The sequence below is a fragment of the Microtus ochrogaster genome, unplaced genomic scaffold, assembly GCF_000317375.1.
Source record: "Microtus ochrogaster isolate Prairie Vole_2 unplaced genomic scaffold, MicOch1.0 UNK7, whole genome shotgun sequence".
NCBI classification, from domain to species: Eukaryota; Metazoa; Chordata; class Mammalia; order Rodentia; family Cricetidae; genus Microtus; species Microtus ochrogaster.
This window is the reverse complement of record NW_004949105.1, coordinates 4,672,248-4,688,571: the sequence shown is the minus strand read 5'-3', so window position 1 is coordinate 4,688,571 and position 16,324 is coordinate 4,672,248. Positions and strand designations below refer to the sequence as shown.

General features: G+C 51.4%; 1 protein-coding gene across 1 annotated transcript in view; it reads right to left on the bottom strand.

The window, feature by feature from the left end:
• Positions 1-3,574: 3,574 nt before the first annotated feature.
• The window catches only part of Rasa3 (RAS p21 protein activator 3), a 98,301-nt gene continuing 85,551 nt past the window's right edge, over positions 3,575-16,324 (bottom strand). The window contains exons 13-24 of the mRNA XM_005366252.2: positions 15,581-15,655; positions 14,829-14,952; positions 13,570-13,676; positions 12,227-12,304; positions 11,315-11,392; positions 10,505-10,578; positions 9,071-9,177; positions 8,265-8,347; positions 7,824-8,032; positions 6,694-6,797; positions 5,273-5,456; positions 3,575-3,878 (exon numbers count right to left, since the gene is read on the bottom strand). Coding sequence (XP_005366309.1) covers positions 3,803-3,878; positions 5,273-5,456; positions 6,694-6,797; positions 7,824-8,032; positions 8,265-8,347; positions 9,071-9,177; positions 10,505-10,578; positions 11,315-11,392; positions 12,227-12,304; positions 13,570-13,676; positions 14,829-14,952; positions 15,581-15,655 — 1,299 coding nt within the window. The 3' untranslated portion in view covers positions 3,575-3,802. The remainder of the gene's footprint in view (positions 3,879-5,272; positions 5,457-6,693; positions 6,798-7,823; positions 8,033-8,264; positions 8,348-9,070; positions 9,178-10,504; positions 10,579-11,314; positions 11,393-12,226; positions 12,305-13,569; positions 13,677-14,828; positions 14,953-15,580; positions 15,656-16,324) is intronic.

Below are 16,324 nucleotides of genomic sequence, written 5' to 3'. Positions count from 1 at the left end.
CCATTCCAATAATTTAAAAGTTTAAGTTCTCTTTAAAAATCCAAAGTCTCTTAACTGTGGGCTCATGTATTTTCTTACTCCAAGAAGGAAGAACCAGGGAAGCTACAATTGAAGCCAAGCAAAACCAAAATTAAACAGCTTTGTGTCTGATATCTAGGACCCATATAGGATCTTCTACACCCCAAAGGATTGGCAAATCCTTCTCTCCCATGCAGTCTGCTGCTCAGCAGCTTTCTTCCATGGGTTGTTCCTGATTGAGTCTCTCCACTGCCTCCCCGATGATTGGCTCTGCCCTGCCTTCCCAATGATTGGCTCTGCCCTGCCTTCCCAATGATTGGCTCTGCCCTGCCTCCCCAATGATTGGCTCTGCCCAGCCTTCCCAATGATTGATTCTGCCCTACCTCCCCCATGATTGGTTCTGCTCTGCTTTCCCAATGATTGGCTCTGCCCAGCCTTCCCCAATGATTGGTTCTGCCCAGCCTTCCCAATGATTGGTTCTGCCCTGCCTTCCCAATGATTGGCTCTACTCCTACCTCCCCCGTGATTGGTTCTGCCCTGCCTTCCCAATGATTGGCTGTGATCAGGATGTAAGTTGCTCTTGGTTGTGGTATTTATCACAGTAATAGGAAGCAAACTACAACAACTTCATAAATAATGTAGCCGGAAATAGCAGAATACTTGGTTTTCTGCTATCTGGATGGAAGAGGCGTGGTAAAGGGCATTGTGTGGGGTCAGGGAGGGAGACCGCAAGGGCTGGGTCAGTGAGGTCTTCATAGAGAGTCCTTCATTGTACCTCAGGGAAGACAAAGCTACCCTCTTCTTGCTACAGGGAAGATGTTCACTGAGGTTTCTATCTGCAGCCACTGGCTTCTCAAGTGACCTCAAAATTCTTCAGAGCATACAGCTCCCAACAGCCAGCATGGTGCATGCAGGCATGTCTCCCCACATAGGCATCCCTCCCTCTCTAACATCCCAGAATCTCACATATGGGAGGCTGCAGGTCACCTGGTCCAGTGACCATTGTGGAGACCTAGCATCCAAGGGGTTGGTGACAATCCTACCCCACTCCAGATGTTTTCCAATGGATGGAGCTCAAGATGGAAGCGTGGAGGTAGTTCATGGAGATGCTTTCTCCAGTGACTAACAGACCTTCTGAAAGAAAAGCACAGACATGGCAGAGGTCTCCATCAGAGAGAGCTGCGAAGGGGGCTTTGAGCCCAAGTACTCTGGTGTTTCATTGTATCTCCTCCCCACAGGGACTGGTCTATCCCTAGCTTCCTCATTATCCCTGGGTTGAACTTTAACCTGACACGATAAAGTGTGAACCCCGCCCCCACCCCAATGAGATGAATCTTAACTAGGCATGCTGGAGTGTAAGCTGGCCTGAGAGAGGCATACCCCAGGGTAAACTGAGTCTAGGCATGTTTCAGTGTGAGCTGAGTTTTAGTTAGGAACGCTCTAGTTTGAACTACGCCCTAGCTAGGCATGTTCCAGTATGAGCTGGAGTGTGAGGTAAGTCCTCTGTCTTGGTATTGTCCAATTCTTTAAGGACACTTTGCTTCCGGTTGATCCAGGCTGACAAAGCGTGTGGCCAGGCCAGCAGACACTCCCCACTCCGTTCCTAGGAGATCATAGGCAGACAAGAGGCCAAGGAGCAGGGCCACCATCCTTGCTCCACTCCACACGCTCCTGGGGCCAGAGGACGCTGACCAGCGACCCATGCCTCGTCCTGGGAAGCCTTTTGGCCTGAGTTCTTGGCCCCAGGAAGCCCCCAGAGAGCTGTCTAACTCGGTGCTCTCAAAGTCGGACCCTAGACTTTTCTTATAATGGTTCAGACTCCCAATGGAATTAAAGATAGTCAAATGCAGAGGAGAGGGATGAGAATCAGTGGTGTCGTTTGTTCTGGCGAGGGGCCTGCATGCTGTGCCTGCTCACTCTCTAGGGCTCCAGGAGAGGCAGCTAGGCCTGAGTAGCCATGTAGCCCCATGTAGCCTGCTTGTCTGCTGCACATACTTCTGCTATGACCTCAGGGTACCATATCCTAGAGACAAGGGAGGAATCTGTCTCCTCCTCCCCTAGATGTTTTCAACTACACAGGACCTCCCGGCGGTGCCTAATGCCATAGGGCGCCAAAAAGCCAGGCCCTCAGAGAGTCCTACGTGGACACATGTCAGAGACAACACACACTCTCAGAAACGCCACCTGTCACCACAGGCACCATCTATCTGGTCTGACAATGATGCATTCTACCTCTATCTGCCACCCTCCCTGTAGGGGCCCTCCTGCACACTGTCTCCTTCATGTGAGCCCCTCCTGAAGTCCAAACCACTCCTCAGAAAGAATAAAACATCTGTTTTAATCGACTGATAAAATACATTGCAAATCATTAGTATCTTATAAACAGAAACATTAAGTTACAAATCCATGTTAAAAACAAGGTCAGTGCAGCCTAACTGCCGTGTCCAAAGTCATTTTTCTTTAATCCTCCATTTCTGTGACAACCAAGGCTGTTACCATGTTTTCTAGATGAAGAGTGAACTTCCCAACAAGAACACAGAGAAACTGGCGCCGGGGTGCGTGGTTGTGTCCTTCGGCAACATCCGCCCACAGAGTGCCTCTCTCTCAGCCTGTGGAGATGCTGTGTGGGGGATGAGGCCCCAGCAGCACTGTGGGGCTAAGCTGATGCAGTCTGCCTTGTCTGCTTCGGGACCCTCCCACCCGGAATCCAAAGTGTCTCTAGACATTGCCGTGTGTAGCCTGCTTGGTTCACAGAGACATAGGCACGTGACATACCATGTTTGGCCTTTATTGCTGATGATGCAGCCCGCAGCCCAGGTCTCTGTCCCTGAGGACCCTTTGGCTTTTGTGAGAAACAAACACCGTTCCCTTTGGAGTTCCCTGGGCCACACCCTTTAATGCATATAGGTGTTGCTGTTTCACACTGCCTTATATCAAAATGCTATTTAAAAACAGTCCTTTAAAAACATTAAGAAAACAGCTTGAAAATGCACATTTTAAAAATCTTTCCCAAGCCTTCACCAAGGCAGCAAGCCTTTGGATTTCTAGTTTCGTCCAGCATCCAGACGTGTGATGAGGGCTGATGGCCACCCAGCAAAGACTGGGCTCACAGTCCTCCCTCTCTACGTCCCCAAAGATCAAAGGCTTCTTGTACCATCCTGTCCATCCCAGCCATAAAACAACCCTTTAGCCAGGAGTGAACCAACACAAGCTGAGGTGAAAGGCTGCCTGCCTGCTGGCTGCCACAAAAACACTGCTTCTAGCATCCCAAACAGGGATTAAGTAGAACAAGGATTAAGGAGGATTTCTGGAGCTAGGGTCAGACTGCTACATGTATGCAGAGCCACAGAGTTCAGCAGGTGAAGAAGAAGGGGAGTGTACACTGCAGAAGGTAAACATGGCCACGAATGAACCAGCCACGCCTCTGTTAAGAGGAATTGGGCCATGTGGGAACAGGTTTAGACAAAGTCCACACTTCCCTAATATTTAACAGATCCCTGGATCCCCATAAAACCAAAGTAGTAAAAAGACAAAGGATCACACATTCCAGAACGGCTCAGACCACCTGTGCTGGCAGCCAAGGAAAGTGCACAGACCAGGCAACAGTTCCTGCCGGGAAGGAGCATGCGTGGCTCGCAGTGGCACCACCGGCACGGTAGGACTTGTGTGAACTGGTGAACGTGGTTCCTCTCCATGTACGTGTTCTGTCTTCTTTTGTCTGCTATTAACGGTTGTGGGTTTTCCCGGTGCGGCTCAACAGCACATTCAGGGAGATGCTGGGACTTCAAATGGAATGGGTGGAGGTCTCAGAGTGCTGCCTGATGTAGTTCTGGAAGCTCTTGTCTCCAATAGGGTGTTCCCTGGAGAGGGAGCAGAGAGAGAGTGAGGCTGTGCTGCTGACAACCTCTGTACATGTAGAAGTCCTTGTGTTTGTCACCGTGACACATGCATGCCATGAAAAACACGGAAAGTGTGGATCCACAAAGACAGAAGCATGACACTGGTTTCTGCTCTGCATGGCTTATTCCCCATGTTGTCTATGTGTAGATGTCATGTGTGCTTGTGCAGAGCACATTTAGAACATACTATACACACATACATGTGGGCTGTGTATTCTAACCATGTGTGGCAGATGCACACAGATGTATGTACGTGTTAGTGCAGACATATGGGGGCTGTGTGTACACGTGTGTACCACACGGAGTATGCAACACTTGAAACGTGCACATGTATATGGTGCATGTTCTGGGATGGTGTGGCCTGTCTTCTCATGCTGGTAAATGCTCTATGCTGGGACAGTGCCTGGAGCATGGTGGGTCCTTGGTAACTGTTGCCCCATGGTGAGCCCACACCTCACCTCCCTTCATGAGAAATGGAGTCATGCCTCTCTCGCTGTTCTCAGCCTACGAGCTTTGGACTATGAGGTCGACACACTTGTTTAATACGAACACAGGAATGTTACCAGAAGGTAAAAATGGGCACCACCACAGGTGTGTCCAAAGGTATCTGGCAGGATGATGGGACTGAATGGGGGTCAGTAGAAGTTTGTCTGAGATCAGAGCCTGCAGATGCTAACACTGAGTCCTGCAAGGACCTGGGGAGTCAGGACATGGGTCAAACCATCTCCAAGGGTCCCAGTGCGGTGGGATTGGGCCCTGTTACTGTCCCTGGGCATCATTGTATCTTTCCCTGGAGGCTGGGCAGTGATGCAGAGAGGGCATGCAAGTCACCCACCCATTAGGGGCTATGCCATGGGCACTTCCAGAGAAGTCCCTGAGCAGTGCTTGGATAGAGGTAGGGCCCCACAACCTGCAGAAGACAGTTCAGGAGCTGTCCTAGCCTTTGTGGTCCTGAACTTCATCTTCTCCAATTCTCCACCTACAGAGGCTGACCCACGGGGGCCACATGACCAGAGTTGGGCAGGTTGAATGTCTCTGTCTGGCTTGAGTCCTCCACCTCTCTACCCCTCCCTCCTCAACTAGAGACAGAATGTGGTTAGTTAATGACCCTGCACCCAGAGCCATCAGTGGCCTGGGAAGACAGCCAAGGGTATGTGTGATGGCAGGAACTCAAGTTGGGAGGCTAATGGGATGGGACCGCCTCCCTGCACACCAGGAGACAGAGCTGGGTACAGCACGCGAGGCTAAGCCCAGGCCACCGAACCCCATGGAGCCCCAGGCCTCTCCACATGAGGTGGGTGAGGGTCCAGATCTCTCCATCAACCCCCATGATTCTGAAGCCCCCCAGCACTCACTGGCTCCCGTATCTCGTCTTCTTGAACTTGTCCCTCCTGTACTGTGCATGCTCCTGTTCAAGGGTCCCCACCCCAGCGATGACCTGCTTCAGTGTCTTGTAGGTCTCCTGGGGGTCATCGATGATGAACGTCGAGTATTCCTCCTGCTCAGGGCCGTCGTACACTGACTTGCTGCCACAGGCCTCTGCCACAGGGTGTGGGGGGACAGCAAAGTGTCAGCAGGGGATGTGGCCCCCGGGTCCTCTTTTCCTAGCTCCATCTTTGGATGCTGACACAGTCCCACCCTCAAAAAGCTTCTTTTTTTAATAAAAAAAAGACAGAAATAGGGGCTACTTATAGGACCAAGCACTACCCAGCCTGGAGGACCTCTGGGTGGGCTACATTCTGAGACCTCACATCCCAAGCCATAGTACTGTCTCCAACCGACCTCATAGGAGGAAGGAAGGCTGCATGACATCTTGAGCCCTACAGAATCAAACCAGCGAGCTCCTGGCTATTGCTATACATGCTCCTCAAGATGAGGAAAGAGGGCCTGGAAGGTACTGGAGAGGAGCAGGGCTACCCTTCCACACCCGAGACATCAGCCCCCAAGCCAGTCATCACCCTCAGGATTCCTGGCTGCACTGAACTGATTCTGAACCAGGAGAGAAGATAAAACTGGTATAAACTGGTATGAGCAAGAGCAAATCAAGTGAGGAGACAGAATCGGTGGTGATGGTTATCTTTGTCAACTGGACAGAACCAGATGCCATCAGGGAAGAGTGTCAATAAGGGTGTCAATTATCTAGACCAGATATGACTCTGTGTGTGTGTGTGTGTGTGTGTGTGTGTGTGTGTGTGTGTGTGTGTGTATCTTGTGTATGGTAACTGAGGTGGGAGGACCTGTCTACTATGGGGACGCCATCCCCTGAGTGATGAATTTTGAAATGTATGAGAAAGCTAGCTCAGCACTGGTGTGAATACATTAATTCACCGCTCTCTCAATCAGCTGTCCATCTGTCCCATTTGTCCATCTGTCTGCTAGGCATGTGGCATACTCACATGTGCCCACACAAGTAATTGTGTATGCATCCACATGCGTACATGTATATATAACCCATGTACACATGCGTGTGCATACTATACACCTCTCCGGAAAGCACGGAAGAATGAAATACTCAGTATAGAAGTATTTTCTTAAGAAAGGCCAAAGAATCTCGAAGTTTACAGTCTGCATGTTAAATTCTATCTGAAAAGATCAGAACATCCCACGGGCAGGCTACTCTCCTGACAATTGCTCTTTAACCCTCACCAAGCTCCCTGTCCAGTATAACAGACACCCACGGACACCAAGGAACCCCAGAGGCCCTGGAGTAGCATTTATGTGGTTACTTATCCCAATTCACAACTCCCCCTGGTTGGTGCCCAGGGTCCACACTCACCCTGCATCTTTTCCAGCTTGCCCATGTACAGGCTGAAGAGAGAATAGATACGCTCCGTCTCACGGTCCCCATCGATGTCCAGCTGGATGTTTGCTGGGAGCCCGCTGTCCAAACACAGCAAGTACAAAACTGTGAGTGCATTTTTTTTAAACACTGCTTCGTATGAGAGAGAGTGAGAAAAAAACTTGGACTTGGTAGCAATATGAGAAAAGATCATGTGAGAAAAATCTTCTTGGGGAATACAGGTAGGAATGACCCAGAAGAATTCCACACATGAGCCCGTGAGTCCTCTTGTCCTTGAAGGTTGTGGGGCTCTGGCTCCTGAACCAACCTAAAAAAGGAGGAAACTCTGATCTCCTCCCAGAAGGGTTCTGGCGATATGGGGATGTGCACGCGCGCGCGCGCGCGCGCGCGCGCACACACACACACACACACACACCTGGAAGCCCTGACAAGGGGCCCTCCTGAGCCTTGGGCTGGGGACAATGACATCCAGTTCAATGGGAGGGTTCAACCAGCCTGAAGGGTGAGTGACCCTGAACATCTCAGGACTTGTTGCACAAGGCTATTTTCGCTTATTTTACATGGACCAGCTACTTAAGAGTCAAACACAGGGCACTACAATCTTCACTGGACTAGGATGCCTCCAGGACTAGCTCCATAGGTAGAGCCTTGACAATTGCAGGAGGCCAAGCTGGCCACGGGGCCAGGAAGGCAATGGCCTGCCTCAGTTTCCAAGAAGGGGATGCAAGCAATGATCCAAGTAGAGAAACCAGGGTGAGGTGTCGGTGAGCTAAGAACGTGCTGAGGGATACGCACGCCATTCACACTTTTTGTAGAAGACACAGAGCATCCTGGGGTCTCTGCTTAGGACCCTCCACATGGGCCTGCCATGCATGAAGATATCTCTGCCCTAGGCAGGAGATAGAGAAGAACCTAGAAGACTTGCACCTCCCACCAGCCTAGGCAGAGCCTTTCAGAGGACCACACCAAGGGCTCCCTCAAGAGCAGCTCTGTGTGTGTGGTTTCTGATTCGCTACATTTTAGTCCCCATTCAGTGTCTTAGCTTCTACAGTGCAGAGGCCGGCAGCTGTGCCTAGTCGGATGGGGTCGCGGAGCCAGGGACCTACCCGGTGCAGGGAGTACAGCCAGCAGCCGTGTCTGAGGAGGCCCTACAGCAAAGCCAGTGGCCGTTCAGGTAGGCGGATGGATGGTACGTGGTGAGGCGCTTCTGGTTACACTGGCTCACTTTGGTGAGGATGTCGATCCAGTCCTTGGCCTCCACACAGTTGTTGGCCTGGATGTATAGCGCGCGCTCTGGCTGGATGACCTGGAACATCTGAGTGCGGAGAAGAGGATGAGGGGCTGTTAGTCCAGCAGGAGCCAGGTCATTCGCCTACCTTCTAGTTGGTTCGACCACTAGAAGGTAGAGGAGGTGGGATGATGGGAGCCTGGGTAGCAGAGTCTCTGCTTGGATAGGCAGGGTAATGGTGGAGGGCGCATCACCAACAGCAGAGGCAGACAGGGAGAGGAAAGGCAGCTTGTCGGGCTGGAACTGGGTCAGCACTCACATTCTTCATACGAAAGGACTCCTCCTCCAGCCTCTCCACAGCCAAGATGTTCTCAATGGGGATGCTACAGAGGGGCTGATCACCTGCAACAAGGAAGGTGGGAGAGTTGTGTTCAGTTGCACAGCGTGCCCCCAGGTGGGAGGCTCCCCTTGGCCCAGGGACGGCAAAGCCACGGCAGAGGGCTCTTGGCTGTCTTTTCCCGAAGGCTGGACAAATAGGAAGAGCCCGGATGTGGGGTTGGGGTGGGCCTGGGGTTCTCAGAGCACAGTACCTACGCAAAGGAAGGACCCTGGGCCTGTTCTCACTTGTTAGGTCCCCAGGAACATGGCCTACCCCATCTCCAGCACTACAGCATACTAAGCCCGTTTAGATCTAGGGGAGGGCAGGACTGCTCAGCTCTGTCCCCATGACAGGAACCCAGCACTGTGAGGTGCTAGCCCGATGAGGCACGGAGAACCTGGCTGAGTAGGTCTTCCCTAAGGAAAGCTGGCTGCTGCCAAACTCGTGGCCCCCTGGTCCCTCACTACATAGGAACAGGAGCAAGAAAGGCACAAAAAGGGATGCCGGGGGCAGCGACGCTACAGACAGTTGAGGAAGTCAAAGTGCAGGTGAAGGGTCTTCTGTACCCCCACTCAGCTCCCTTGGTTCTGTGGGGAGCAATTCCTGAGAACAGAGTCACCTTCGTTGAGGCTTCTCTTAGGTGTCACCTGCTCCCCCTGCTCCTGTGGCTGTCAGCCTGTACTGGGAACTGGGGGAGCCTCTCTGCCAGGCTGGGCCCCAAGAGAAGGAGTGGGGAAACTCATTACCTTTGCTTTTCTGGTAGGTGAACTCGTGGTTCGTCAGGCGAAACCACCTCTTCTTGAAATTCTTCATTCCAAATCGTTTCCTTCCTTGGGCCCGCTTAATCATAAATCTGTCACAGAGGGCACGTGGCACTCAGTGAAGGTTCTCGAGTCAGGCCTGAGCTACCTCCGGACACATAATCACACATAATATTTCTCTACTCTCATAAGCCACAGGTGGGCAGTGGTACTGAAACCCTGTTGTTTTGAGTTCTTGGGCTAAGGTTGAGGTTGAAGGGCACACACTCTTGTTTTATCGAACAGCTCTGCCTCTTACTAGTACTTTCCTAGAAAACCCAATTTTCTTTGACTTGTAAATACATGGAATTTGTATAAAATTTATGTACACAGCATCCCTTGCCAGGTTGGACTTACCATACAGAGGAGCACATGAGTACAGCACTATGGGAAAGTATCTGTGGGTCCCTTGGAAAAGGTTCATAATCTTCTTGCTCAATTCTTGACCCAAGTACATGCACACCAAGTGATTTTCTCTAACTGCTACCAGTTTTTCCCCATGGGGGGCAGTAGTCATTGCTGGAGGCTACAGTCAGGGTCACTGGCCTCACATAAGCAAGGCTGACTTAAGCCAGCAAATATACTTAAGTGTGCAAAGTCAACCTTAGGGTTATGTGTGTTGGCAGGTAACACACACGTGAGGGGTGTTTTGGCTGCAGTGGAAGTGCCTCTAAAGTGTGTGGGCCTCTGTGGACACAATTACTTCCACCAATGGTTGCATGTGATGAGATAGGACAGTGTGAGAAGAACCAGGCCAGTCTCCAGGGTGACTCTGCATCTACGCATACAGAGCTGCAAGGGGTCTGAGGACACGATCCGGAAGATGAACAGGTAGTGCTTCAGGATGGGTAAAAGCCCAAAACCTCGCCATGAGAGAGCTAGTGAAATCCTAGCAGTGTGCCAGCAGAGACCAAGAGGCTGTTCCACTCTGCAATGGTTTCGCTACTCTGACAGTTTATTTCCATCCGTATAAGTTTCGCCAGCCCTGTACACACTGGGCCAAGTTAAGGATCATGAGACAAAACCTGTTGCTTCAGAGCTTGTGAATTAAATATGTGCCATGTGTGTATTGCTGAACACATGGTTAAGGTAGGAAGTGATTTAAACAAAGACAGCAGATGCACTTAGGGCAGCCTGGTGATAACCTGTAGATGGCTCAAGCTTTAGCCAATGGGACATGGGCTAGTTAAACATGGTCTCCACGAGGAACTGGGAACTGACATGCAGAACAGGGCTCACGGGAACTAGGCATGTCTGTCAAAGTTCACACAAGCGAGAGCAGGATACATTCTCTCAGGTAGGTCTACAGGATGGGAAGGGCAGGGGCGGAGAAAGAGGCCAACTATACCACAGTCTCCCCACCAGGACCCAATTCCTTACCCTTCTTTAAGCAGGATGGGCTGCTCTATGCTCTTGGGGTCCCTTCTCCCCGAGGATGAGATCAAATCCAGGAACTGAAGTGGGAGGAAATGGGACCATCAGAAGGGACACACGGGGACAGAGTCCGATCTGCCAGAACCCTATCTGGGAGTGTAGACCTCCTCAGAAGCCAGTGAGAGATCTGGGGTGTGAGTCCTGAGAGAGCTGGAGGGTTTGCTCTGTCTCCACTAGACAAGCCCAGTCTATCCTACCAGACCTTGTCCATCTGCCGTGACCTTGTCGGGGCTCTCACCAGGAGCCAGGTACCTGCTAGGGATTCTCCCTGAGCTGTAGGCCCAAGTCAGGTTCTAGTGGTACATCCTGAGGTACATGGAAGGGAGGGAGGTGGGTTCTAATGGTACATCCTGAGGTACATGGAAGGGAGGGAGGTGGGTTCTAGTGGTACATCCTGAGGTACATGGAAGGGAGGGAGGTGGGTTCTAGTGGTACATCCTGAGGTACATGGGAGGGAGGCGGGTTCTAGTGGTACATCCTGAGGTACACAGGAGGGAGGTGGGTTCTAGTGGTACATCCTGAGGTACATGGGAGGGAGGGAGGTGGGTTCTAGTGGTATATCCTGAGGTACATGGGAGGGAGGCAGGTTCTAGTGGTACATCCTGAGGTACATGGGAGGGAGGGAGGCGGGTTCTAGTGGTACATCCTGAGGTACACGGGAGGGCAGGCAGGCCAACCTCAGTTAGAGAGGACATAGGTCCTGGCAAAGGCCATGGAGAGAGTGGGAAGCTGTGCCTTGGAGGATGCGACACTTACATTTTTTACAGCATCTGCATACTTCTGCTCATTGAAGAACTCATAGAATGTCGCCATGTAGGATTCCTTAAAACTGGCCTGAAATGAAACAGGTCGTCTGTTGACAACCATCAGCACCAATGCCCATGGCCAAAGACCAGAGAGCTGCAGCACACAGTGGCAAGTCTCGGGTGTCACAGGTGAGGCGATTCCAGGCCCCACCTAGACACAGCCCCACCTAGAGGCTGCCCCACCCAGAGGTGTCTGCAGGAAGCTGGGATTCTGAGGTACTACCCATAGAGGTTGCTGGGAGTCTATGTTGAAGCCCCTGGCTCAAAGCATGTTTGTGCTCTTATCAACCCTGGGAATCGGGGTTACCGGCTATAAACTAGCTAGAGATGTGGTCACGGCAGCCTGGGGCCAGCAGCATGGATCAAAGCAATGGTCTGCCTGGTCTGGGGCATTTGATGATGAAGGGGAAATGCAGACTTATGGCCAAAGGGACAAGAGGGGCTTGGCCTCTGCTGTCCAGGATGTAGAGGCTGCAGATGGATGAATGGCAGCTGCAGACAATCCCTAGGTTACTCCTACAGTGCCAACAGCCAAGGTCAATGCCACATATCTGGCCTACTATGGCTAGGGGTCCTGGGGCAAAGCTGAGGAGGCTCAGCCATCTTGTCCACTTAAAGAGTCAGAAGGAGCTGATTTGCTCACCACTATGGTCGGTGAATCTCCCCCACAGTGACTGGTGAGGGTAGAGGCCGTAGGAAGTGCTGGGATTGGAACTTTGGGAGCTAGGAGATGGAGACACTAGCTTTGATTCTATCTGCTGTTCTAACAGCTGTGATGAACACACCCTCCCCATATGCTTCTGAAGAGGAGGAAAGTCAGCAGCCCACTGTTCAGAAACAGATGAAATGAGCATAGACTTACAGACTTGGACTTGGACAAGCTGCCCAGAGTCTGGATCGTCTTTGAGATAAGTGTCAGGGTTCTAGATGTCTGTGGATCCTGAAGGGACAGGACAAAAGAAACGTGGGTTTTATTAGTTCTGTAGAAGAGCAACTGTCAATCCCAGAAAAAGCTGAGACAAATGACAGTCTCGACCTTCCTGACGGTGCAGCCCTTAATAACAGATTCTCATTCGTGGTGACCCCAACCACAAAATTATTTTCGTTGATACTTCAGAACTATCACTTTGTTACTGTTATGAATCATAATGCAAATATCTGTGTTCTCTGATGGTCTTAGGGGACTCCTGTGAGAAGGTCAGTTGACCCCCAAAGGGGTCATGACCTACAGGTTGAGAACCACTAGCCTAAAACCTAGCATAGAATGAGAATATATACATCAGTAAAGATTCAGGAAGATCTGCATTGCTCAGGCCTGGACCTTGCCACACACCAGGAGCCCATTTCATCAAGTCCCCAGGTTCCTGGCATTGCTGGCTGAGATGAGCCACATGGCTGAGGACTCTCCGCCTGAGATGCAAAGAACCCTTCCCAAATTAGAGCAACCCAGGAGACCACTGTCACACTTGTTGAGGCTTCGCAACCCTGGCTAGGGACGCCTGCAGCTCTGACATGACATGGAGGGTTGAGAACCCCTAGCATGGGGCTGCTCTGCACTTGTCTCTACCAGGAATACAGATGTCACCCCAGGAGAAGGCTATGCCCATGGCCATAGCATATGCACCATGAGTAGATGAAACAAATGCTTGTATATCTTAGGTGGTGCGAAGAACACTAGCAGACAGTATCGGGTAAGACCCTGGTCAGACCACGCATTATTATTTAAAACAGTATTAACTGGCGGTTGGCGAGATTGTTCAGCTGGTAAAGTGCTTGTTATACAAGCATGGGTTTGACCCTTAGCACCAACATACAAAGTGGAACATCATGCACCTGTGATCCAAGCACTTAAGATGTGGAGACAGACAGATCCCTGGAGCCAGGCAACTCTAGCCTAAACAGCAAGCTCTGGGTCCCAGTGAGAGACCCTCTCTCAGAGAATAAGATGGCTAGTGTATGAAGAAAGATATCGACCCGTGCATCCCCCCAACACATACCTAGACATACACAAATACAAAACAAGATAAAATAATATCAATTCTTCCATCAGAGTGAATAAAACTGCTCAACCCACCCTCTTTTCCACCCACATAAGCCTAGCTGGTTAAGGAAAACTTGCTATTTAAGGAGGACTGGCTGGTTAGGGTGGACTGCCTAGTTGCGGAGGACGGGCTGGCTGGCTGGTTTGCAGGACAGCTCACTTACTGTGTGGTGGGGTGTCAGCTGGAAGAGGTTTGGAGACAGGATGGCAGGAGCGAAGAACCTCAGGAAGATGAAGCTGCTCACAGCTGTGTACCTCACATCCAGGTCATCTGTAAGCAGACAGGGGACACTTGCAGTCTGGGACAGAGGCAATGACATCCGGGTTCTGATCTTGCCCGGCAATTCTCAAGGGCCTTGTTGATGAGCTAGACTAGGCTTAAGACTCTATTTCTGTCTCATTCTGTTCATGCATTTCTTCTGCACTGTCCGGTCTTTTTCTTCGGTCTATATATCTGTATGTCTCTGCTGCTCCTTTGTCTACCCCAATAGTATTGTTGTATTTCTACATATTTCTTCCTGTGTCTAGATCTCTCTGCCTCTGTCTCTCTGTCTACCTATCTGTTTCTCTCATATGTCACAAGAGGACACAGTCTGGCACCTGAGGATCACAGATGTAATGTCATTCACCAGGGCCTCCTGAGGACTCATTATTGGGGGCTCTACTCCCATCTGAGTTGAGATGATAACTTTCTTATTCAGAAACCTCTTCCCTAGCACCCTGCAGCCTGCAGTCCTAGAGCTCTGGGGTCGGAGCTGCCTGGGGTCTGCATGACTCATGCCAACTCTGGTTTCCCAGAGGTTGGTCCCAAGAACAAGGCACTCTGTCCTGAGATGCGGTCTGTGTGGAACAGTGATGGGACTCCCACGCTTGGGATCTGCTTGGAGAGGTAAGTGTGGGGCCTGGAGAGGTGCGGGTGGGGTAGGGGTTGGGACAGGAGAGGCCAATAGCACTGGGGTATGAGTTGGAGGAGGTAGGGGGCAGCCTGAGTGGTTTGGTCCAGTCTTCACAGGACAGGTGTTGGGCTCAAGGCCTATGGGGTCCCATTAGTCTAGGGACTATCACAGTGTGAAGGGAGGCTGCCATGCAGATATGGGTTCTGCAGGGTGAAGCATGCAGTTGGCGGGGGGCTGTAGGGAGGGCATCTCTGCTTCTCCAGGAGTCAGTGTGAGGAAGGACCAGGTCTGCAGGAGTGGGTCCTGGATCTCCTGACACTTGGGGTTCTTGGTAGGAAAAGGCCCTTCAAGGGGCTGGTCGTCTTGGTAATGCAGTGACTCAGAATTCATGACCCAAAGAAGAAACCATCTGAAGGCAGCTCTGGGAGGCCATGTTCACACTCTATGGGGTTCTTTCACAGAGACTGGAGAATTATGAGCCAAGACGGCTGAGTCCTCGCACCTCGGCTCAGGCCCCGGTGGCTCACCTTGGAAGCGCTTGGCAGCTGCCTCCCGCAAGGAAAAGAAGATGTCACACATGACGGTGGGACAGCTCACTCCGGACTTCGTGATGACGGTGAAGATGCGATCCACGTACTGCCGCAGGCTCTCCTTCAAGAGTTGGGAAATTAGACCCAGAGTCTCCCTGAGGCCAAGACAGCACCAGAGACACGCCCAGGGATAGGGGAGCCCAGACCTCCGTGATGCTTGAAAACACACTCCCTGTAAAGATTGTGTTGAGTGGCTACAGAATTCAACCCCTTGGGTCCTCTTGCTCAGCATCATGGAATGTAGACTGAACTTCACTAGGCTCTGAGGAACCCACACTTCTGTTTAACGAAGCCTGCTCTGTGTGAAGGCGTAAGAAGACACTAGCATGTGTGAGCCCTTTGAACAGCCTGACATGCTTCACGTGGAGAGATTTGTTGGTCCTGAGCTGAGAACCGGTAGAGTTCATGGGTCAGGTTGTGGGCTCACAGGTCAGGTCTGGGTCCTCAGGAGACAGTGGGGGCCGAGGGAGCCTCTAAGAGGCAGGTGAGTGGAGTGGGGTGGATTAGGGGGTAACAGGCACGATGCTGACAGTGCACAAGTGGGTACAATACTGCACTCCGGGTCAGGAGCCCGAGAAGTGGTTTGGGGCCGCCCTGCCTGAGACCTTCAAACAGTGTCTACACGGCCATGAGCAGAAAACCCCAACTGAAGACTGGCTTCTTGTCCCAGAACAAAGCGGGTACCTTACCATGTTGTTCTCAAGGTTTTCACCGTCCTTCAGCTTCACAGGGTCAATTTCACAGGACTTGTGGCTCTGGCAGATCTGGAAGAGCATTAGATGGTGCTACACAAGGTGGGAAGAGAGGCCTGAAAGGCTTCCTGGGGAAGATGGCCTCCTGGAGGCAACTCCCACAACCGACACTGGACAGCTACGGGCACAGAGTAGAATCTCAAGGCTTGGGTGCACTGCAGCTGCCTTAAGGATCAGCTTTGACCCCATGCAGTCCTAGAGAATCCCACAGAGTCCCATGAGACCCCAAGGTACTCCACACAGTAGACGGTTGCCCCTACTGCACAGGCTGCTGGGAGAAACCAAAGAAGCAAGGACGCACAGCCCTCTGTCCTCGCTAGGCCATGGGCATTTCCCCAAGACTGTATACTCATGAGGAATCACCTCCAAGCTCCAAGAACATTTGTCCTCTCCAGTATTCCCGTGACTCTGCTCATAGACAAACCAGTACTCTAGTTTAAATTTCCATACAAAGAACCTGCTTTTCACAACCTGTCTTACAAGGACAGTCATGTCTTACAAGGAGCTAGGAGAAGGAGTAGTTTGAATACAAAAGGCAGCTGAACCATAGGCAGGGACAGTCTAGTCCTCAGACAATGCAGATCACAGCTATAGTAGGGACTATGGGAAGGAATGCCTGGGGGAAATGAGGTTTCTCATGCATGTCCTTCTGCCTTTAACAGTGAGGAGATTCTATCTATC